Raw genomic sequence first — 24,484 nt, 5'->3', positions numbered from 1 at the left:
CTCAGATATTTATCCAGTTACTATATTTTTTCAGAGGGGAGTGCAGCGGCACACTGTTGCCTCAAAATAAGAAGGTCCTGGGTTTGAATCCACCTTCTGGCTGGGGCCTTTTCTGTGTAGAGTTCACATGTTCTCCTCATGTCTGCATGGGTTCTTACCGGGTACTCTGACTTCCTCCCACAATCCAAAGACATGAATGGGGTTAGGTTAATTAATAAGTTGCCCATAGATGTGAATGTGAGTGTAAATGGTTGTTTGTCTCTCTGGGTTGACTGAAACTGACTGGCTGGCAACCTGTCCAGTGCCTGCCCTATGGCAGCTGGTAGCTGATTAGATTAGATAAAATTTTATTAATCCCTTCAGGAAGATTCCATCAGGAAAATGATAGGCTTCAGCCTAATGCTGGCTGGTTCCTGAATCAAATCTTTCTGCTGAATCATGAATCATGAATCGTGAATCGTGAATCCAAGGTCTCCAGTAACCCGGATCATAAAACTCCTCCGACTAGCTGCTGCTAAATACAAGTGAGACGGCAGAGTAGTGGACTCAGCAGAAACACTGCTGACTCAGGTGATTCAGCTGAACTGGGTCACTGACTTCACTCTAGTCATTGATTTTAGTAAATATTAAGTTAAATATTCCAATGGTGTTTATTATGTGGCTGATTTTCTGCACATGGTATTGTCATTTGCACATTTAGCCTTTTTTCAGCTTGGTTGTTTTTCTTTATATAGCTATTTAAAATATTAAATTCTTAGGCCATATTCTAATTTGCACACTGCACATCTTTGCTTCTGTTATTTATATCTCTGTATTTTATGGTTTATATTCAACTTATACCTTTTGTTCATTTGGCAATCTTTATTTTTATTTGGCTGCTGTTCTATATTTAATACGTACTAATTTTGGTTATCTTCTAATTTCAATTTTCCAGTTTTGTTCAATTTGTTATTTATGTTTAATTCTTGTCTTTTGGTGTGTGAAATTTAAATTAAAATAAAAATGTGTAACTTCATTAATCTTAAGTAGTCTTATCTTATCCCCATGGCAACTCTGAATTGGGTAAGCAGAAGAAAATGGATGGATATTTGTTTTAAAACTTGATATTGAGCTCTCTGAGGGATTTTCATATCGGTTACAAGTGCACCGAAACCACCCCTCCCCCCAAAAAACTAACAACAAAAAACCCCCAAATCTTGATCCTGAAGTCCTTGGTAACTGAAAAAGATTCTGCAGTTGTAATCCTCACAGCCTTTAACGTGCACTTTTCCTCCAGTTGTGTAGTGTACAACGCTTGCCTACCCAATACTGACACCTGCTGTGTGTATGAACCTCCTGAAAAGGTATTTCTTTCAAAAGAAGCCTGCTAATTCTTTTCTTTCTTAAATGAGATATTTCATACAAATATTTTCATTTCCTTCTTTCCAATTTCATTTTATGTAACAGTTGTTAAATAAATATAACCTTTTCATAAGAAAAAAACCCACACTTTTTAAAACTTTATTTCATCATTAACAACTTCTGAAATTATGTAGCCCAATACAAACAGTATAGTACATTACTCTGCATAACCATGTAATACTTAAACTCAGACATACATAATTTAGGTACCAGGCACTGAAAAGGATTTACTATTTAAAGGTAACTGGGGTTTATTATGTCTGTGGCCCCTTAAACCTGTTACAAAGGGGTGAACTAAGTCTGCACAAGTTTTTCTTTCTCGTTCAACAAATATTTAATCTACTGCTCACATTCTTGTTGTTACATGAATACATGTCACATTAGACCCAGGCTTGATCTGCAAGCACCTTCAACATCACTTACTGTTTAAAGCTGTCATATTGTTGCTAACACAAGAATGTAACAATGTGTGCATTTAATTGTTAAACCAGCAGAATTATGATGTTCATCTGAACTGCCTTGGCAAACTTAGGCGGTAGTGCAGACAAAAGAAAAAAAAAATTAAAAATTGCTGACAATCACAAAACACGCATTTACTGATGGGATCAACCTGGGCAGATTAAAGTTTTATTCCAGTTTATTCAATTTCACTTGTAAATGTCCCACACATACACACCATTAAGGTTCATGAGCAGGCAGACTGAAGCTGACCCTTGTGTACATATTCCAGCGCTGTGGCTATTGTCCTCATGTCCATCTCAATACTGCGTGCCCAATTCTCTACATCACCAATTTCCTGTTCAAATAGAGCATAGAAAAAAATTAGCATTTCCAACCTAAATGAACTAACCTAACCCATCATCACCCCCCCTTTCATTCACAAAATGTGCTTTTGGATTATTTACAAATTCATGTGCTAAAGGGGGAAAGTGTCCCTAATTAAAATGTGTTTGTCCAAGCAATGCCTCGGTGACATCACAGCTAATTTGGAAGTCAAACCACAATCCAGTTTGAACTTTACGCAAGTGCAGTGTGGAAACCTGGAACCTTGAGAGCACAGAGAGAGAACAGATCTTCAGAAGATACATAAACAGCTTTATTTTTATGTACTTTTGAACTTATTTAATGCAAGGTTGCCCTAGTATTTTATTTGCTCTTCTAAAGAATGCTCTGTTAATGTACTATAGTGCTGGTGTTACTGTTTTAATGTGTTTTACTTCTTTTCGGACTGTCATCACACTTGCCCAAAGAACTGCAGTTGAAAGTTAGCCGGCCAGCACACTTACAGGAATGTCTGCTAAAATGTACCGTCCATGTCATTTTAAACTAAAATGTTATTCTGGAAAAACAATCGTTTGTGTCAGACACAAATTATTATTACAAGCAGAATATGATTAAATATCATGTGAGATATTTTAACATTTTCACCATAAGTGACTCAGAGAAACTGATGTTTGCAGCTAAATCATTTTGTGAAATTCTAATGCTACCTACAAATGCTACTGTTACATAAATGAAACTGAGACTAGATATCCTTTAGAGAATCCACCTGTATATATCATAAAACCAGAGGCACATCAAAAGGTGATCTAGCAAATGTACAAGCTTATAAAATATAAAAGGTCAAACTGTAGATTAACCTACCTTTAAGGCCTGATTGAAACCCTCCACCATGCTGATCCACTGAGCAGTTTGTTTGGAGAACTGGCTTGCCTGCACTTGAAGAGTCTTTACCTCATGGTCAAGCTTACGTTGGTTTACATATGCCTGTGCAACTCTAAATTGAAACACAACACAATAAAGAGGCTTAGGGCATTATAACATATATAGCCACTACAATTTCTCTATTTACACTGAAACCATGCAACGTTACTCAATCTAGTCAAAATCTTTCCTTGTCCCAGAAAGATTTTGATCTAGTGGCTAATCTTTTTCACACAGAAGCAGCACAACAATGGTCTTTGAATCTGACCCTCAGTCTTTAAGCTGATTGTCTTGGTTTCAACACATCTTTCACAACACATCTTTAACAATTTCCCCATACTGCTTGTGGCTGTGTTAAAATATTAGGCTACGTCTATCCTGTTGGGAATGAATTGCTTGATTTACTTGCTCAGAAGGAGAAGGCGGTGCTGTGCGGTAATGTGAAAGCCGGGAGAAACAGCATGACTGAAATCTTGATTTATACTGCACAAGTGAACTGTGATTTGTCAGCCTGGCACTGACATACTGTCCACTGCAGTAAAACGTAATATTCAGTAGAAAAAAAATAATTAGCCACCATCACATTCAAATCTAGTAAAAAGTTACCTTTAACAATTTTTTTTTACAAGTGACTTATAAGTAAGCACCAATACAAAACCTTTGCTGTTCCATCTTCTCTCTGTTTGTTGTCATTTTACACTTAATATCTTTAGGTTTTGAAATGCTGGTTGGAGACAACACAATGCAGAAACATAATATTGGGCTCAGGGGTTTTTCCAAGACTCGCTTACATTTTCACTGACTTGTGAAGAAAAAACAATCATTGGTGCAGCTAATATAATAAAAGCCACCCATTTAAGCAATCACAGCTTTCACAGCAACACTTTAATAGTAAAGAATACAGGTGCTACTGCGTCCTATACAAATAGGATGCAGACTTAGAATATTCCACAAACGTTGTGTGACATTCTCATCTCTCTATCCAATGTTGGCACCAGTGAGTCAGAAGATCCCATTTACACTGAAACCACACAACGTTACTCTACTAGCACCAAACTAACATGAACAGTAAGAAATTAGCAGGCCAATCGGAATCACAGTCATACCCGACGTTGAGGTGGTCTACCAGGGCTTCTGTCAAACAAGTGGCTGCAGCAATTGCTTCACGTCTGCGTCTCTCTGTGCAGGAAAAGGGACGTTAATACAGAGAAACAAGCTACACTAGCTGATAGCTCTGTGGGTTGCTGGTACATCCTAAGTCAAACAGAGCTTTGTTTTTAGCATTCATTGACTAGCAGTGAAAGCTATCAGTAACAGTCTTTGGTTATCACACACCCTGCAGCTCCTTCCGTTCATTTTGCTTCGCCTGGTGCTCCTTCAGTAGTCGAGATAACATCGTGGATTTATTAGACTATCGAAAGTGAGTACTCATATAACAAAATAACATATAATTTACCAGACCACCATGTTTCCTCCTGACTGCTAACAATTACAGCAGTATCACGAGACCAAACAGACGGATGTCACGCGTGGGCGTGTCCACACATGTTGCCATCGAGTAAATGTATGAATAATCTATTAAATAAAACCATTAAAAGGTTTTGGAACAGCTACTGCAATGCAAAACAACACACAGCTCAAAGGAACATAGATATATTGTTTTTTTTAACCTTGTAATTGTGAATAATCGTTTTATCGCGATGTTAACGACTTCAACATCCTTTCAAAATAAAGGCTGCCATGTCACGCGCACCATGACTACAAATAACAATAACATATGGAAATCAATGAATCGACAGAACTACACAACATAACCACAAGTGAAGACTGAAAATAAAAAGTGGGATGGGGCCAAAGGTACCAAAACAAATATATTTTGGTGTGTTATTGCTGGTTTTGTGGTTGTCTGATGACATATGCGAAGTTGTAAACAAGAAACATCATCTAATATTGTTTAGTAGAGATAATTAGGCCTTTGTTTTCCAGTGCTTTCAGCTTTCAGCAACTCCATCTGCTCTTCAATTTATATAATTAAAAGAAAAACCACACAAAAGCTAGTAAGTACATTAAGTTAAGGTTGCGCTGACAAAGTACTAAGTAGATAATAATAATAACAACAACAACAACAACAACAACAACAACAATAATAATAATAATAATAATAATAATAATAATAATAATAATAATAATAATAATAATAATAATAATAATTTTTCCTTTAAAAAATTAAATAAAGTTTTATTATGAAAAACTTAAACCGGAAAACTTGGACTTGTTCAAGCTAGCGGAGCACGGGTCTGTGCTGATGGCTGTTATCTATCTGTCAACAATCCAGACATAGCTAAAACAAAAGTTTTGTGGCCTTTTATCTTCCTCTTTCATCAGGTATGGGCACATAGACTTCTACCAAGTAACAGGTTTGAGTTTTCCTCCTGTAAACAGTCGAAGGAGCAAAAGTGGTATTAGCATTATGAGCTTGGGTTTAATGCATGGTTAGCTAAATACTCGTCCAGGATGTCGGTGTGCAAAGTTCCAGGTTCTTGAACTTTATCTGCCTCTGTCACCGTTAGGAAACGGTTTACAGCCTTGCTAGTAACGGTGATGTGACAGTTGAAACCGACACTTTACAAAAGTCTAGTATTTAAGTGTCTTAATAATTCTTCAGTTGCTAACATTACCGCTAACCTGACACAGAAGTCTGTTAAGCTGCATTTGTGGATATCAGTGAACAGGTCCATGCGATCTTTTTTATTTTAACTGATATATTTCCACTAAATTATATTAGCATTTCACCCTTGCCCGTATCTTATTTAGCCATCTAATTCTGTCAAAGGATAAGTGACCTAGGGTTGGAGAAGACTTAATTTAGCCAAGTTAGGGATCGGATTTCCGTTAAGGTAGGTACTCGGCCAAGACTAAACCAAGTCAGTGGGTGAAGTGCACTGAAGTGTGTGAACGACCGCAACAACTGGCCTATTAATGGGGCCGATGCAAAAACAATTTTTATACGCAAAAAAGCTGTGATATTGTTACAATGGAAAAACTCTGATATGTTATACCGGGTGACTATCTATCTATCTATATATCTATATATATATATATATATATATATATATATATATATATATATATATATATATATATATATATATCTATATATATATATATCTTTCTATCAAAATAACAGTTTGCTCACTTGTCACGCCCGAAACTCCAACATTTGACAATATATATGCCAATTCATTCTCATATTGCCTACTGGCATACCGTTATTTACCTCTAGATTCTATTTTGGTTACAAAAATTAACTGAATTCCACATCGCTGTTGCACACATAGCAATATAGCTTGCATATTTGCAGGTGGTAAAGCTGTACCAGATGAGTGATACACAGCTAGACAGTAATTAAGAAAGATTTCCCTGGGCTTGTATGCTGCAGAATCTAATGAGTGTATAGTTTTACACATTTATTTTTGTAAAATTCAATTCAAATTCAGTTGAAATATTCAACTAGATTGACTATTGCAATAAAAGATGCTGCCCGCAGATGCTTGAATCTGTCACAGATATTTCCTTTGTTAGATTACTTCAAGGCTTACTAACTATTGGACCCTGAAAAAGATAAGTGGAAGAAAATGAATGGATGGATGGATTTTAGGTTACATGTCATGACACTGATTGCAGGTTCATTTGTTGTTGCCACCTAGGGTCCAGTGTTATGGACGAACCATGAAGGCCCAGCTGCAAGTCACAGGTAAGTTATGTTTTTTTTTGCAAAATATGTGTGCTCATCATGAAACAAAAACAGCAAAGGAATATGATCAGTTTTTAAAGGTGTTTTGGTTAGCACTGTATTGCTTAACATGCCATGTGTCTGAAAACTGAAGACTGCTGTTGAGTTCAGGATTAAGAGGCTACAGGAAATGGTTTTAAAATCTTGATTTCTTTATTTTTAATCAAATTTTTCATCTTTCCAGTGCTTTCAGCTAAGCTGAAGGAAACCAAAAAGACCTGGTTTGGTCCAAGTCCATATGTTGAAGTATCTGTGGATGGCCAGTCAAAGAGAACTGAGAAATGCAACAATACACACAGCCCCAAATGGAAGCAGGCTCTCACAGTGTGAGTGCAGCTTTTGTTTGTCGTAGAAGAGGAAATGCTTTAAAAAAAAAAAAAAGAAAGTCTTGTAAGATGATGCGAACTGATAATAGAAATATTAATTTTAATTCAGTTTGTTCTAAATGAAAAATTGAGATATATATTTTAGCAGAAGGTTGTAACTGTAGACAGTAAATGTAATCTCAGAACCATATCTGCCTCTGGCATACAGATTATAGCTAGAAATTTGTATATTCTGATGTATTGTGTGTGAATCAAAATAGCAGGTGAAGCCAAAGTCTGTGCATCCAACAGTAATTGTTTTACCAAAGTCATTGTACCATCCCAGTGGATATAAATAATTTAGTAACTGGTGAATTCAACAGCCTAGGTCATCAATATTTTTTTAGTAAAATAAATAATTATAGAACAATATCATAAGCTGTAGATTGCACAAAATCTAAAAATATGTCTTTTAAAAAAAATTTAAAAACCAACCTCAACTATAGAAGTAATGTCTTAACATTTCTTTCTGGGCTTTCCAAAAATGTATTTGACTTCAATGATTTTGAACATAAAAAAGTAAACAAAGTCTTTACCAGCAAATGTTGGGAAAATACAGTATGTGCATTCAGGAATTCAATTCTGAATTTGTAAGCCTAAGTAATTCAGATATAATATACAGACAGATATAAAACATCATAGACTTATGAAGTGGATCTCTGTATTTGGAGGAAAAAAAAACACCTTTGCTGGATGTTTTTGACACAAAACCTTTGAAGCCATACAAATTATCCCAATTATTTTCTCTGCTGTTGGTCAATACAGCATCCTGACAGTTTCTCACCTTTCTACAGAATCGTGACACCATTCAGCAAACTGATATTTCGTGTTTGGAGCCATCAGACACTCAAGGCAGACATTCTGTTGGGGCTAGCAACATTGGAGATTAGCAAGACCCTTAAGGCCAATGACATGAAATGTGAGTTCACTCTGTCACTTTCCTAAGTGGTGATTTATTTCATTCATTTGTTTTGTTTAATTTTACTTTCCATTTATTGGCATGATATGGTAAATGAAATCAGCTGGGACTTGAGGACTCAAAGTGCTTTCAATCACCCATTCACAAACACATTCATACAATCACTTTTTTCTGTCCCTAAGTGCTTTTTTCTAACATTGATACACACTCTCACACTCTGAGTTAAACTCGGGTTCAGTATCTTGCTCAACAATACTTTGAAATTGAGACTGGATGAGCCAGGGATCGAACCACTGACCTTCCAATTAGTAGTAGCTTTATCTCCTGAGCCACAGCCACACATGAAACAGCCGTGAATGTGTTGTAGCATAAGGTTAACTTGAGTTTCCTCACTTGAGGAAATGAGTATACAGCTAATATTTGTAGGTTCTTAGAGTTGAGCCCTGGAGAATATTAAGTTGTATTAAATAAAATAGCTGCTACTGCATGACTTAACAATTTCATGATATTAACAAACTGGATCGCTTTTGAACTCACTTTCTGAATTCATTTTATGTCTGTCTGAAGATTACATGTTATATTTGGCAAATGTGCACATTCTGTAGTCACTGTACACTGCATCACCTAAACGTATACGCTTCTCTCTGTTTGAAATGAGTTTATAACTCAATACAGTGGCTCCTCTCAGAGCTGGTCAGCATGCACAAAACATGTGACATGTGGTCTACATTCTGTGTTAGAGCTGCATGTATGTCATTTTAAAGCACTGAATCAGATTCTTGTTGCACATGGCTTTTCCATGTGACAGAAGTGCTTTCAGCTCTGCTGTTTTCAAAGCCCCATACTCTCACAATTAGTACTAAAAATGGAAACACTGCCTTAAAAAAAATCAGGTGATGAATAAAAAAAAAAATCAGTGTTCAGTGAGGAAATGGTTTTTCAGCATTTGTTCATTTTAATAGCAAATCTTAACAGAAAAAGTATGTGCTTGCAGGAACAGTTTGTGTTATATTGGTGCAGGGTTATTGTCTGTTTTTATTCCTTTGTGTTATGGTAATGTGTGTTTTCCTGTCTTGCAATTACAGTGCCTACTTAACACTATATTCTGTCCCCTTAAGTATGTGAGGTGGTGCAGACACTGCAGCTGTGCTCTGACAGAGACCCCCAGGATCTTGTAGGTGACTTGTCAGTCTGTCTAGATGGCATGCAGGTAGACCCAGAAACCTTTGGCTCGGCAGAGAGAGAACAAGGTAAGAGACCATGTCACATGAACCCAGTAAACTATGGTGGCCACATTAGCAATGTTAGAATATGAAAACTCATTAATTTTGTTGTTTAAAAATGACTATAGTAGAATTGCAGGATAAATGTACTGTAGTGTTACTTAGTCAGTCTTTCAGTTCCCTAAAAAAAAAACACTCTGATAGCTATCAATTGAAACAACAGCTGCCAGCATCAGGTTTTGTGACCTCCTATTGGTGTCCTTTTCATAGCTTGTCAAACTCTTTGGCATTGCTTGTATCTGGTATTATAGGTTTTGTCTATATATATTGGTGGCTACATTTGCAAGAAAGCATTTGAGAATGCTGAAGTTACCCATAAATTTTTGAATGTCACAATATATTGTGTTTTTTTTAAAAATGTATTTCACAATGATAGCAGGGCTATACTTAGTCACTTTTCATTGTTGTTTAATTTTGCAAATTTTTTATTTTTTTTGAAAATATGAAGCTATGCCAGTGTCAGTTCACATCTTTGTTGCCATCTTAATGACTTTGTAAGCAACTTTTTTTTTTAACTTTAGAGTTTTTTCTTCAAAAAAGTATTTTATAATAATACTTTGCAGTCAGAAGACTCATTGAACCACAAGAATTCTCCTTTGAATGTAAAACATACCTGTCTCTCAAAGTGTACCTTTCAACTCTTTCATTATTTGCTTTTAATCACTACTGAAACTCTGGAGTCCAGAATTGGTAATCAAGATGGTCCTAAAGTACATAATTTATGTAAACTAACACTCAAACAGTATTTTCATGTCTTTATTGAACATGCACTGAACATGCACTAACATATTTAAGAACTCTTGAATATGTTAACTCACAAAAACTCATTTATCAGGAACAAGCTCTTGTAGCTTCTTATGACATCGGCACAATGATGAGGAGGAATCTTAGATGATTGGCCCATACAAAAAAATTTCATGAGTTCAGTATTACAGGACTGTCTTGAATGATCAGCCCTTTTCAAGTCATGCCATAGCATATTAATTGGTTAAATAATAAACAAACTAATAAATACATTTTAAAAGCTATCCAGCAAGCTCAACTTCATTGATACTGAGCTTAACTTTCCCTGGCTGACAGGTTCTGGTTGTAGTGCCATGAATTATTTAACATAAGCTTAGGCTCTTACTTGATTTATTTATTTATCTATTTTTATGACTTTTTAGCTTCCCTTCCAAATGGAAATGCAAGGCAAAATGGGGACACTGGCCACAGGTCTTGTAAACCTTTAATTATCCTAAGACACCATTGCATTAAAATCTTGGGTCATTGGCTTTGTGAGATAAAAACACATTTGAAATTTTTAGAAAAATACTTAATAAGCATTTTGTACCTGTAGGTCAAGCAGAGACTCATCCCCCTCGAGTGACTCAGATGAGTGGGTCATTGTACCTAATGTACATGCTGTGAATGGTACAAGTTCTCCTTCGCGGTCTCCAGGGGGCTCCACTGCATCACGTCCTCCTAGACCTGCTCGACCACCCCCTCCTACGCCACAGAAGCCGGCAGCCTCACCATGTAGGAAAAACATGACACATCAAAGACTTAACAACTCACATGTACCTCAGACTAGTGATTTCGGTTTCAGTCGCATCTAATAAACTATCAATTTTCTTTCATATACAATCTAAAGCACTAACTTAAAAGTGTCCTACTGTTGTCCTTGCTTCTTTCATAGCCTCTTCTAGCAGTTCTTCCCCTAGTGAACTCAGTGAAGGCCCAGCTTCCGATGGCTCCTCTCAGGCATCAGCTAGTGGGTGTTCAGATCAGCAGGATGAATCAAGTGCAAGAGCACCAGCATCAAGTTCTTCACAGACAGCAAGTGTTCCTAAACCAGGGGCCACTGCCTCGGCAACTCCAGCTACAACTCCTAGAATCACTCCAATAATCAATGGCCCCCTGCCACCAGGGTAAAGAGCAACACTTACTATATCTTGTTCTGTAGCTCCTCATTCAGGCTTATTCTTAATGTGTTTAATTCATTTGTATTGCTTCTGCAGGTGGGAACAAAGAGTAGACCAGAATGGACGGGTATACTATGTGGACCACATTGAGAAAAGGACAACCTGGGATAGGCCTGAGCCTTTGCCTACAGGGTGCCAAAAAAGCCCTTGATTCTATTAACATATTAACATAGTCATTGTGAATTTAGTGCAATAAATGATCTCTAACACGTAATTTATGATCATGCTTACCATGTGTTATGTGTTTTTTTTAATGTCTAGAAAGAAATCTTTTACAAAATCTACAATGTTAGTACTTCCTTTTTTTTGACTCTTTTTTTTTATGCAGGTGGGAGCGCAGAGTGGATCCAATGGGTAGAGTTTACTATGTTGACCACATAACCCGAACTACTACGTGGCAAAGACCCACACAGGAGTCAGTGCGTAACTATGAGGAATGGCAGCACCAGCGTAGCCAGCTCCAGGGAGCCATGCAGCAGTTTAACCAGAGGTTCATTTATGGGGTGAGAGCAGTCACTGAATGACAGTACATATGAAGCACATTTTGAACATGTATTTCAGTCATGCCTTTTGACCTGTAAAATAATTTGTGTATGGTGTACATTTGCCCCAATACACAAATTAATGCATATACTGCACTGTCCTACTTAAAGAACATCTTAAAGAATATTTTATGAATAAGAAAAAAGTTCATTTTGAAATGTTCATTTTTAAGTAATGAACACCCTCACTCTAATGATCGAGCACTTGAGGGTTCAAATTTCAACTTCCTACTGTGTAGCCTGCATATTAGACATGCATGGCTTTCAAAGTAGTTTTGATGTTAAGATGTACACAAACAGTGAAGATCATATATGCAGGTGAAGCAACCAAAACCAAAGTGACAAACAAAAAAGCCATGCATCAGCATTTCAGAAGCTTTTATTTGATGCTGTGCAATATGCTGCAAGAATTATTGCTATTAAACATTTTAGTGTTGCTCATCAAAATGAGGTGACATGCAGACTTTGTAGTCTGATTTAGTTCTTGGGTGTGAAATTGGCTCAAATAAGGCTGACACTGCATGAGTTTGTAACATCCAGATAGCATGTTTTAAGTTCCATGGCTAAAAAGCTTCAAATTATTATCACCCACTGGAAACAAGCATACAAGGGTGGGCTGAAAACTTCATAGGCTGACCATGATGCAATGGTCAAACCTGACCAAATGGGTTTTATTTTTTGACCTGGTCTCCCCAGTGGTCCACACACTTCTTACATCAGTGTTGCAGTGCTTGGATTCCTGTGGTATAGAAACTCTCATCCTGACTCTCAAAAAAAAAAGTCCTCAACAGCAGAGATGACCTCATCATCGGTCTGATACTGCTTCCCAGCCAAGTGTTTTTTCATGTTAGGGAACAGAAAATAGTGAGATTGTGCCAAATCAGGAGAATATGGAGTGTTATCATCGCCACACGGCAGCCATAGCAACCATGAATTTGTGTGCAGGATTGTTCTGGTGAAACAGCACCCCCTTTTTCAGTTTTCCAGGCCGTTTTGCCTGCGACATGACCAGCCTGGTGCGCTCTTGATAAGGCGATCAAGTCGTTGCACCCACTGAGCAGAAGCCTTTGACATGCCAAGTTCGTTACGCAAAATATTTCCAACTCATTTACGGAAGATACCTACAGCATTATCTATCTGATTAACAGTTAAACGTCTGTAATCCATCACCATGTGGTGAACATGGTCAAAGTTTTCTTGGGTGGTGGCTGTGGCAGGACGTTGACCTTGGGTCATCTTCAAGGCTCTCCCTGCCCCTCTTGAATTCAGCTGCCCACTTTTGCAGTTGATAAAGCTGGAGCATCATCCCCTAATGTAGCAACCATGTCAGCATGAACATTCCTGGGGGCTAACCCTTTTTTCTGCAGAGAGTTGATAACACCACGGTGCCAAATTTTATCCACTCTCACAAAATGTCTATAGTACTACTTTTCTTTATCCAATGTGGCTTTATTTAGAAAGAAAACATGCCATTAGCGTCAGTAAAGGTTGAATTTAAGGCATGCCAAATTTATTACTGTATGATAACTCTTTAGTCAGCCTATGAACTTTTCAGCCCACCCTTGTACTAGAACTTTGAGGTCAGCTGCTTGCTTGATTTGAAATCTAAATTGAGTTTAACCACACACCATGACAAAAATTGTTTTTACAGATACTTTTTGTACAGACTTGACATCTGTAACTTTTTCTTTCTGGCTCAGCTTCAAGACCAGCTCGCAGCCACAACCAGTAAAGAGTTTGACCCACTCGGACCTCTGCCTCATGGATGGGGTAAATATCACCAAGATTAGTCTAATTTTAGCTGTTTTTACTGAAATGTTAAGTATATAAAATGTGTTAATTTTCTCCCTCATAAGAAAAGAGAACTGACACCAATGGTAGAGTGTATTTTGTTCATCACCCAACTCGGACAACACAGTGGGAAGACCCAAGGACTCAAGGGTGAGTGTAATTTTTTTTTTTATTGGCAGTAGGGCGTGCTGCTATATCAGAATTGTGCTAAGTGAGAAAGACTGACCTAACCTGTTAGGAGTTGGAGCAGGTTGACAGTGGCAGGGCAACTGTGAAACTGTGTTAAATGTAGAGCACAGATGTCAAACTCCCGGCCCGCGGGCTGCTTCCAGCCCCACCCCCTACTTCCGGTCCACGAATTGATGTCAAAAATAACATACAATTTGGCTCTTTAAGTTACTTTTTTGACATTTCGCCTTCCCCTCCAGTTAAGAGGGTTAAGCGAAGTGTGTGTATGTATGTATGTGTGTGTGTATATATATATATATATATATGTGTGTGTGTGTGTGTGTGTGTGTGTGTGTGTGTGTGTGTGTGTGTGTGTGTGTGTGTGTGTGTGTGTGTGTGTGTGGATTAGTGTATAATAAAACTCGGATATCATACGGCATGACTTACTGTAAAAACACTGAATTCTTGGAGATTTACCATTCTACCACAAAATTAAGTATCCTTAAGTTTCCTTCAGAGCCAGGAGAAATGTTCTATCTGCTGCTATGTAACATTAAAAGTGTTACACATTTAGTTGCAAGTGCCGAAGATTCGTTTTACTAATTTTTCATGAATTCACCTGTGCTTGCTTGATTTTTGTCCAGGCTGCTGAATGACAAGCCCCTGCCAGAGGGTTGGGAGATGAGGTTCACTGTGGATGGTATTCCCTATTTTGTAGACCACAACAGGCGAACAACAACCTACATTGACCCTCGCACAGGGAAATCCTCACTGTAAGTTTTTGTTAAAATGTCCAAAAACAGCTGAAGAAAGCAGAGAACAGACAGCAGCTCATCCAGTGTTTGTAACCTGTATCTTGTGGTAGTGGTTGTGTATTTAAGCAGTAGCTCGAACGTGTTTGCCACCTTCCTTTTCATCAGTGATGGGGGCCACTGTTCATCTGACCTGAGATAGCTTTAATTCTGTGTGATGTGATGTTTTTCTGTTGTTCAGCTCTACATTACATGATTTGCTGCTCTGAGTGGTTGCAGGTCATCCATTTCGTTTAGAATTATGGTGATTTCTTTTTTTTAGTTCTTAAAAATTGAAACTGAGCTGTTTCCATATTAATTACATAACTATTTCCACATTATAAACATCAAATTGCAAGATGTAGAGAGTAATAATCAGTGCAGGCCTGAATGCGTCTACATCCATGGTTAGTGTAATATCAGATGAACGTAATGATGGCAAGTGATCATGATTGTACTTGTACTCAAAGTCTGAGTATTGCTAATCAAAACAAATATGATGTTCAGGAATGTCCAGCGATGCACATAAACATGCTTTATCAAAATGTACTTTATTTTTATTTGACAATAAGTTCCTGTTATCTTTTCCATAGAGAGAATGGGCCACAGATAACCTATGTCAGGGACTTTAAAGCCAAAGTGCAATACTTCAGGTTCTGGTGTCAGGTACGTGCTTTCAGCATATCACACTGTTTTACTACATCGGCTGTTCTTGTTTTTCATAGTGAATAATACTGAAAATGCAAAGGAAAGTGTAAAAGGTTTTGCTAGTGTGCAAAGCATTTGCAGTTCTTTTTTTTTAATAAGTTACTGACACGCTTCATATTTTCTTTCCTCTTAGCAACTGTCGATGCCTCAGCACATTAAAATTACAGTGTCACGTAAAACCTTGTTTGAGGATTCATTTCAGCAGGTAATTGCTATGATTGTACTGTCGTCTCACCACATTTCTTTATTTAACAGCCTTGTCTTTTCAATGCTTAAGATATGTACCAAAATCATTTTTTGGATTCGTAGATCATGAGTTTCCACCCTCAAGATCTTAGGCGGAGACTTTGGCTCATTTTCCCTGGTGAAGAAGGCTTGGACTATGGAGGTGTGGCCAGGTAATCTCAGAGTAAAACAAACACCACCCTGTTGCTAAAATAACAGCATAAACTCGTGATTCTTCATTAAACATTAGTTCCTAAAGCTTTTTCAAACTACCCCACTCAACCAGTATGATTACTTGCGCTTATTTTCAGGGAGTGGTTCTTCTTGCTGTCTCACGAGGTACTGAATCCCATGTACTGTTTGTTTGAGTATGCTGGCAAGGACAACTACTGTCTTCAGATCAATCCTGCCTCTTACATCAACCCCGATCACCTCAAGTACTTCAAGTTCATAGGACGCTTCATTGCCATGGTACCCACACCTTCTGTCAGCTGTTACTAATCAGTGTTTTAACCATCAGTTTTGGAACTAAATGTGTTTACATGATTATTTTGTCCTGCCATTACAGTGATGTTGTGTGACAAAATATGGATCATGTGTGGATCATGCAATATTATATGCTTTTCCCTTTAATTGCAATTTAATCTTGACAATTAGATCTCAAAATTAAAAGACAAATATACTTTAGAGGTCTGGGCTAATAGATGTGCCTTACAATTTAGCATGTTTGACTTTCTGCCATTAATGTCCTCAAGTATTGTCCTCAAGTTGTTTTTGCTTACTTTGTTTTCAAAGCCTTCATGTTTTATTTCTCTCCAGGCCTTGTTCCATGGCAAATTCATCGACACAGGTTTCTCCCTGCCCTTTTACAAGCGTATTCTCAACAAACCTCTAGGTCTGAAAGACCTGGAGTCCATCGATCCAGAATTCTATAATTCACTCATTTGGATCAGGTAGGTTTGGCTGATGTACATTTGATACTTGAGTAGGACTTGGGTGGTGTGAAGGACAGACTAAAAGGAATGTGATCTGTTCTGGTTTTCACTGGAATTTATTAATTTGTTGAGTTGTTATAGGTGGACCAAAATTTGTAGATATTATATACTTAAGATTTCACCTATTAAACAATGTGCTATCGTTTATTTCTCCTACATATCTTCACATGTGACAGTATTGGTAAATGCTAGGTTCTGTTAATCTATAAACACCAATGAAGAGCTTGAGAGGACAAATTTGTGTGCATCTACTAATTTGAATGAATGATTTGTTCTAGGTAGTGAACTTTATTCTGTATGTATAACTGACTCAAGAAGCAACTCTAGAGGGGGGAGGGAGGTTTAGTTTAATCAAATGCCGTGTGCAAATATGCTGCATAAATTCATATCTAACTCTATTCGAATGCAGATCTACATACAGTTAAAGTGTTGCTTAAGATAAATTTTTTTGAGCAGTGTATTTTAAAGGAACACTTTGAAAGTGCATCAGATCTCAATGAGGAAAAAAATCATGCCACATATCTATACTGATATGGAGTAGGTAATGTGTTGGGAATGAAAGGATGGCACATCATTTGGTGGAAATGAAAATTATGAACTTGCAGAAGGCTGAATTCAAAGAACACCCAGAAATTCAAAGTGAAAAATGCAGCAGGCTAGTCAATTTGCCAAAATTTTATGGCAGCAACTCAAAATAGTACTCAGTAGTTTTTATGGCCCCCACCTGCTTGTATGCATGCCTCACAACATTGGTCCATGCTTCTAATGAGAAAACAGATGGTGTCCTGGGGGATCTCCTCCCAGATCTGGACCCAGGCATCACTGATGGACAGTCTGAGGTGCAACCTGGCAGCAAACATAATGTCCCAGAGGTGTTCTATTGGATTTAGGTCAGGTGAGTGTGGAGGCCAGTCAGTGGTAATTCCTTCATTCCCCAGGAACTGCCTGCATACTTACGCCACATGAGGCCGGGCATTGTCATGCACCAGGAGGAACCCAGGATTTGATGCTACATAAATAAAATTGAATTGAATATGGCAAATCCCAATCAGTCTCCACAGTGCTGGGCAGTGAGCATAGGGTCACTAGAGGACATTGGGCCTTCAGGCCACCCTTATGAAGTCTGTTTCTGATCATTTGGTTACAGACATCCACACCAGTAGTCTGCTAGAGGTAATTTTGTAGCTCTGGCACTGTTCATCTTGTTCCTCATTACAAAAAAGGAGCAGATACCGGTCCTACTGATGGGTTAAGGACCTTCTACAGCGCTGTCCAGCTCTCCTAGAGTAACTTCCTGTCTCCTGGAATTTTTTTTTTAACACCTTGTCAGTAATTGCAATAACTTTACTTGTCTGGTCTATAGGGATAATAACATAGAGGAGTGTGGTCTGGAGATGTTCTTCTCAGTTGACAAGGAGATCCTGGGAGAGGTCACCACACATGAGCTGAAACCAGATGGAGGGAACATTTTAGTAACTGAGGAAAATAAGGAAGAATACATCAGGTACAACTTCTCACCTACCATCCATAGTCATCCACTACTTTTATATTCTTCATAATTACCTTGGTAAGCCATGCTACAGCAGTCAAATACACTGAAATATCTCTGTATGCAGGTTGGTGGCAGAGTGGAGGCTGTCCAGAGGTGTGGAAGAGCAGACACAGGCTTTCTTTGAGGGCTTCAATGAAGTTCTTCCACAACAATACCTTCAGTACTTTGATGCTAAGGAATTAGAGGTAATTAGACCTATTCTCTACATCTTTTACAACCTTTAAGTGTTTGTGGTAGCATCGGTCCTTAAAATACAACAGGGATCCTGTAATAATCTGCATTAAAAAAAAAAAAAATTAGTATGGTGTTGGGTTTGTTTTGAACATGTCCCTTCTTGTCTCTAGGTGATGCTGTGCGGGATGCAGGAGATAGACTTAGTGGACTGGCAGAGGAACACAATCTACAGACATTATGCCCGAAGTAGCAAGCAGATAATTTGGTTCTGGCAGGTTGGTAATAAAAGAAAATCAGAATTTTGCAAATTAATGTCATTTAATCAGCTGCAGCTGATGACTGAACGAGCGTGAGTGTTTCTTTTTTCACATGAAAAACAGCAAATGGTAAATCAGTATCAGGCTGATATTAGGATATCAGCCTGATACTGGTGTTCACACAGAACGATCTGTTGACAGTTTGTGAAGGAGATGGACAACGAAAAAAGGATGAGGCTTCTGCAGTTTGTCACAGGAACCTGTCGTCTTCCTGTGGGTGGCTTTGCTGATCTGATGGGTATGGAACATGGACAGACAGACACACTCATACACATGCCACTCGTACAGTAGTATAGTACATTATGTCACATCTGAACCTTATTTAATCTCTTTATCCTTTTGTTTGATTAATATAGGAAGCAATGGTCCACAGAAGTTTTGCATTGAGAAAGTTGGCAAAGAAAACTGGCTTCCACGAAGCCACACTTGGTAAGGCCAGTCATTCTGCATTTATACAAGTTCTTCTATTCAGGTATTAAACACCGTGCCTTATCCAGCTTAATATGAGATTAAACTTTCATGACCAAACCCTCTTAGTCATTTCTGATTCAACCGTTGCAAGCGTTCCTTTATTTTTAGTCTTAGATGTTGTGTTTGTTGTTATATAATACTATGTGAGAATGCATTGTTGCTCTTTAAGTGTTTATTTAGCAGATGATTCAGCTGTGTGCAGTACCATGGGACATTACTGCAACTGTTTAAAGTTCATGTTTTTTTTTCTTTTTTCCCCCAAGATAATTCATAATGTCAAGTAGGATCATTGTGTGCTGTGTTTGCATTTCTAAATGATAAATTTATACTAATAGAGAACTTCTGCCCCCTCTCTGAAACATTACAACTGTTATCTTGTTTCTGTCTTCTTTCTTCATTTAGTTTTAATCGTCTGGACCTTCCTCCTTATAAGAGCTATGAGCAGTTGAAGGAGAAACTCATGTTTGCCATAGAGGAGACGGAAGGATTTGGGCAGGAGTAATGCAACAAAAGCAAGACCTGTATGATGGGATAAAGCAGGTGGTGGTGGGCTTGGAGGAGCCATATCCATTTCAGTCAAGAGCACTTTTCAGCAGATCGTCCTTGTCGCCATAAGCTGCTTATGATCTGGTGGATGGACTTCATCTTTATTGTCTGTCACAATAGCATATGCATAAAAAAGTCAACTGCATTGTCAGAAATTAGTTTGTTTCAAAAGAGACCTTAGAAATCCTCCTCACTTGGTTTCACCTCTTACCTGTATGATCAATTCCTTGCTAATCCATCTCAGCCCACCCACAGTCAGGTGACGGAAGCGGAGCCTTTCTTGCAGTGTCATGTTTGCACTTGTATGAAGAGAAAGTGCAGCTTCATAAGAGACGCTTCTATGGACGAGAATGAAGAACCATATTTGTGAAGTTTGTCTTAAATACGAAAGTTGATGTCTAAAAACAACATCAGAGGTTCACACATGGCTTTGAGTCCTTCCTTTTGATAAATGTATGAATGAATACACCCACCCCCTGCTTTCCCCTGTTGCTGACTGACTGACTGACTGACTGTACTGTCTCCCATAGCACATATTCAGTTTCTATAATAACTTTGGTAGGCATAATAATAACTTTATTTTGACAGGTTTATTTCTTAAAATTTTAATGTGTTAAAATGCTGAACAACTTTGCACATTGTTGCGTGAGCAGTATGATGCTTTGATTGTTCTTAAGAGACGCTGTTTTTATGTGCAATAGTTTTCTAGGAAACACTTTTGCAGATAAGAGTCGAGCAGTGATTTGTTTGATCATTTTTATAATACTTTCATAAGATTTACCATTTGCTGTTGATTTTAAATTCCAATATGAAGTTGGGGGCATTTACATGTTTGGTGATGTAGTTGTGATTTCATTTGACAAAGATTGCCTTCCAGTATTGGTCAGTGCTTTATGTAATAGCATTTAACCATGGATGCTTACTGCTCTTGTCAGTCAGGGCACATGACAGGCTTTTCTAGATGATTAAGTTGTTACTAATGCCGTGGGAGTATTTGGATATATTCCATTATACAGAACCGTGAACAGTGAAGTGTTTCCACTGAACGGTAACTGAGAAACTATCATGAGAAATGAAGGCACAATGAAAAACTTTTTTTTTTTCATCAAATGGGTAAAAAGGTTAAAAAAAATTGGTCAAGCAATGGCGTATTTTTTTTTTTTTTTTGTGTGTGTTGATCTTCTAGTGCCACTGTACATCCAAAAAGAGGAATGATTATTGATTAACAATTTTAGCTGTGACTGAAGCAGTTTATGTAAATATACTTCAAATTAAAAAAAAAGATCTCAATACATTTGAATTATCTAAGCAGTGGCCCCTTTTGAGTTGTTGGCAAGATGTAAAATAAGATCTGAATTATAAGAATAGTAACTGTCCCTAGTTTTATAGGGTGTATAGCTTTCAGATTTGTACAGTAATATTGTATTTCATGTCTTTTCCAAAAATCGTCTGCTGACATAAATATAGTTTATTTTAGGTAAAGTATCACTTAAATAAAATCTTTGGAAAAAGTCTACCAAAGGAGTTGTTCATTAAGGAAGCCTTACCAGCAGTTATCAATTCTGAACATCCCCTGAAGTTATTATACATTTGCCATCACTTTTTATCATTAATTTTACTCATGATAAGGTACAGAAATTAAAACAAAAAGGGTAACTTCTGCCCAGAAAAATCATAAGGAAAAAAAGATTTTGCCTTTAAAACAAGGGCAGGCTTCCGTTTAAAGGTACTGTTAAAGTTGTCAAAGCTATTTTGTTAAAGGATTATTTTTCATTTTAACACTTGCAGATTATAACTTGAAAGAAACATTTAAGATTTTGTCAGGAGTATTTTAATAATTCTAATGGCATTATAAAAAGACTTCTTTTACTCAGTCACTAGGAGTGTAGTTTACCTTATACAAGCGCATGACATTTGAATCCAGTACAGGATTGACAAACTCTGCAAGCTACAAAGAGGTAACCAGTGAAAGTCAACATGTTTAAAATCAGTACAATAATAAATGGGAGCCAGGAATCGTCTCAAAATTCTCTTCAGTATAATAATCTGAAGGATTATTGGTTTAGTAGGCATATTAAGAGTTCTTTTTATACACAGTATTAACCTAACACAGTATTTATTAAGCAGATCCAAATCTGTAATGTGACCCCCACCCCACCCCAATGTCCAGCCATCAAGCTGTGCTAGTGTATGTATTGGCAGCGTGGTGTAAGTTATCTGCAGTCATTTTAATATGTTGCCCAGAAAATTAGTTGTCTTTAAGATCCTGATTGAAATGTAAAAAAGACAGATTGTCATTTTGAATATACCCATGTGTGAACCATGTGGCTGTTTTTCATTTCATAATGTCAGTACTGTTATTAGAAGAAGAAAAAGACTGTTGTTCTCTGATGTAAGCTGTCCCTCATTGCACTGATGGGTACATTAACTCAGGCCACACCTCCACCACCACCACATACCAGTTATTGCTCATTTAAATGTGTAGGATGTTTCACTTGACCTCTAATCTGTTACCTTATTGGCTGTTCTCACACCCATACACTCACAGTGTAGCTACTTGTGTGCAGGTTTATGTAAAAAATAATGCATAAAACTTTTTTTTTTTTTTTAAAGGTTTTTGCGATAAATATGTTGACTGTTGAATATTAAACAGGTTACAACTAATAACGGCACATTGACACTCAAAGTGGTTGAATTAACTACTTCTGTGTTTAACCACCACTGTGGTCCAGATCATGGGGCAGATAAATATATAAAGAAATTATGCAAAATGGTGTTTGACTTGTTCTGTGTGATTGCATTGTCATTCAAGCAGCAGACTAACTAACTAGACTATATATATATATATATATATATATATATATATATATATATATATATATATATATATAAAAATATAAAGAAATTCTGTGGATAAATACTATTTATTAGAAGGATGAGTTTCTTGTGGATTTAGTTGATTAAAATGGCAATAAAAGAAAACAAAGTGTGATAAATATTCAGCATTTTTCTTTTTAAACATACATTAGAATAACTTATAACAACACAACTCATTTTAGTTAGTATATTTCTTCTGAATCTAATGGAACAATTGTTTTTCATGTTGTCTTCCACTTAAATTGATCTCTTAAGCATGCTGAGTTTATTGTGAAATTCCTCTGGCATATAAAACTGACTCCATCCATCTTGAACAGTTTTGCCAGAGTGAGGTTTTCGTTTACTTGTAGTCAAGGGACATAAAATATGTGAGTACTTCTTCAAATTGTGCTTAGGGAGCTGATGTCTGTCATAAATAAGAAACAAATAATACACAATGGAAAACAGAAATAGAACTTTGACTTTGTTAGAAAATTACTCCTGTTGTATTAAAGTCTGAATTAGAGTATGAGTATGATGGGCGTTGACATAGAGAATTTACCAGAATACTGCAGATGTGTATGCCGTTAACATGGTCTCTGCCAATTCACCATTATGTAACAGCTGGAACAATCAAATTGTATAATGCTGAGTGCTAACACTGCTTAACTAACCTGCTTCTAATTTACTTTTGAGAATTTAAGTATGATGTGCCGCTTTCTTCCAACTGTAAAGGATGTAAGTATTACTTGAAAATATGGGTAGTAAGGTGAGGCCTATTAAAAATTTAAAAAAACCCAAAAACTACAAAATGGAGAGTGCAAAACTAGCCATTTGAATATGTTGCATAATTATGCATCCACTCTTACATTGTGTAATAAGCAGCAGTTAAATGACTAATACAGTTAGCTCTAAAAGTCTGGTATTATGTAGCAGTCAGCACAAGTATACTAAAGTTAGAAATTAGCATGTTTTTTGTTTTAATTATTTTTCTTCCACCCCAAAGTAAAATATTACTAAAAACCGATTACTCAACAGTGTGACATAATGCAAAAAATGCTGACAAGTACAAGACAAGTACAATTATTCATTAGCTAATATGAATTACTGTTCATTTAAAACTTGAACCTATATATATATATATATATATATATATATATATATATATATATATATATATATATATATATATATATATATATATATATATATATATATATATATATATATATTTGATACTTTGAATTTAAGTTCTTCAAACTCTAGTTAGTAAGGTGACACCTTTAAAAATAAGATATATGATGGAAAACTGTATTAATCTATTACATAAGTACACATCATGTAGCTTGTCTGAAATTGAATTAGAGTCTACCTAATTCAGTATTCTGATGTACTAGAATACAGAAATTACCCCTTTACCATTTTAACACCCTAATATTTGTAACCTCTCCTGCAGGGTGTAGTCAAAAATTGGCTTGTATTTAAGCTGAAGTGTGATATATTAAAAAAAATAACTTCACTCCTCATATGAGGCATTCACACTTGCGTTATGTAATAAGCAGTAGATGAATAACTAATGCGTAATGTATCAAAGGTTGGGCTTTTAATTTACAGTCAGCAACAAGATGCACTGCAATAAAAACTAGGAGCAGCAGGCTCTCGTCTTTGTGTCCAACATTTGTGTGCAAAATTATAAAACAGTTTCCACTTAAATTATCTGTAACTGTATTTTTCTTTTTTTAAAGCTGTTTTTTTTCCACAGGTGGCACAATTTCAAATGGAAGAGTTTTATTATAGTTTGGTATTTTTTATTAGTCTATTTATTTGTGCTTTTCATTTTATTATTATTTAAAATTGTAGTTTTCATTCATTTTAGCATATGTTTTATTTATTATTTATTGTTTTATTATTATTTATTT

The 24,484-nt window shown here is 36.7% G+C and overlaps 2 protein-coding genes across 3 annotated transcripts; one reads left to right on the top strand and one right to left on the bottom strand.

Moving 5' to 3' along the window:
• Positions 1 to 1,486: 1,486 nt before the first annotated feature.
• On the bottom strand, positions 1,487 to 4,641 carry bloc1s1 (biogenesis of lysosomal organelles complex-1, subunit 1). The gene is made up of 4 exons (XM_030729494.1): positions 4,441 to 4,641; positions 4,212 to 4,284; positions 3,046 to 3,178; positions 1,487 to 2,197 (listed from the first exon to the last, which is right to left on the bottom strand). Exons 1-4 carry the CDS (start codon positions 4,499 to 4,501, stop codon positions 2,087 to 2,089), a joined length of 378 nt encoding a protein of 125 aa, XP_030585354.1. The 5' UTR covers positions 4,502 to 4,641; the 3' UTR covers positions 1,487 to 2,086.
• A 722-nt stretch (positions 4,642 to 5,363) lies between these two features.
• Positions 5,364 to 22,536, top strand: itcha (itchy E3 ubiquitin protein ligase a). Of its 2 annotated transcripts, XM_030728751.1 has the most exons (24): positions 5,364 to 5,490; positions 6,813 to 6,859; positions 7,083 to 7,224; positions 8,058 to 8,182; positions 9,301 to 9,432; positions 10,632 to 10,680; positions 10,805 to 10,983; positions 11,144 to 11,375; positions 11,466 to 11,561; positions 11,758 to 11,932; positions 13,672 to 13,741; positions 13,828 to 13,912; positions 14,575 to 14,703; positions 15,315 to 15,387; positions 15,563 to 15,634; positions 15,739 to 15,827; positions 15,966 to 16,125; positions 16,474 to 16,607; positions 18,013 to 18,153; positions 18,266 to 18,386; positions 18,546 to 18,650; positions 18,834 to 18,930; positions 19,049 to 19,121; positions 19,566 to 22,536. In XM_030728751.1, exons 2-24 carry the CDS (start codon positions 6,835 to 6,837, stop codon positions 19,663 to 19,665), a joined length of 2,604 nt encoding a protein of 867 aa, XP_030584611.1. In that variant the 5' UTR covers positions 5,364 to 5,490; positions 6,813 to 6,834; the 3' UTR covers positions 19,666 to 22,536. The 2 variants fall into 2 exon arrangements, with proteins under 2 accessions (XP_030584611.1, XP_030584612.1); XM_030728752.1 differs by lacking the exon at positions 5,364 to 5,490 and having other exon boundaries at positions 6,795 to 6,859.
• The last annotated feature ends 1,948 nt before the right edge of the window (positions 22,537 to 24,484 follow it).

Source organism: Archocentrus centrarchus, chromosome 5 (assembly GCF_007364275.1).
Source record: "Archocentrus centrarchus isolate MPI-CPG fArcCen1 chromosome 5, fArcCen1, whole genome shotgun sequence".
NCBI lineage: Eukaryota > Metazoa > Chordata > Actinopteri > Cichliformes > Cichlidae > Archocentrus > Archocentrus centrarchus.
Note: the sequence above shows the minus strand (reverse complement) of the source record. Positions and strands in the feature narration are given on the sequence as shown.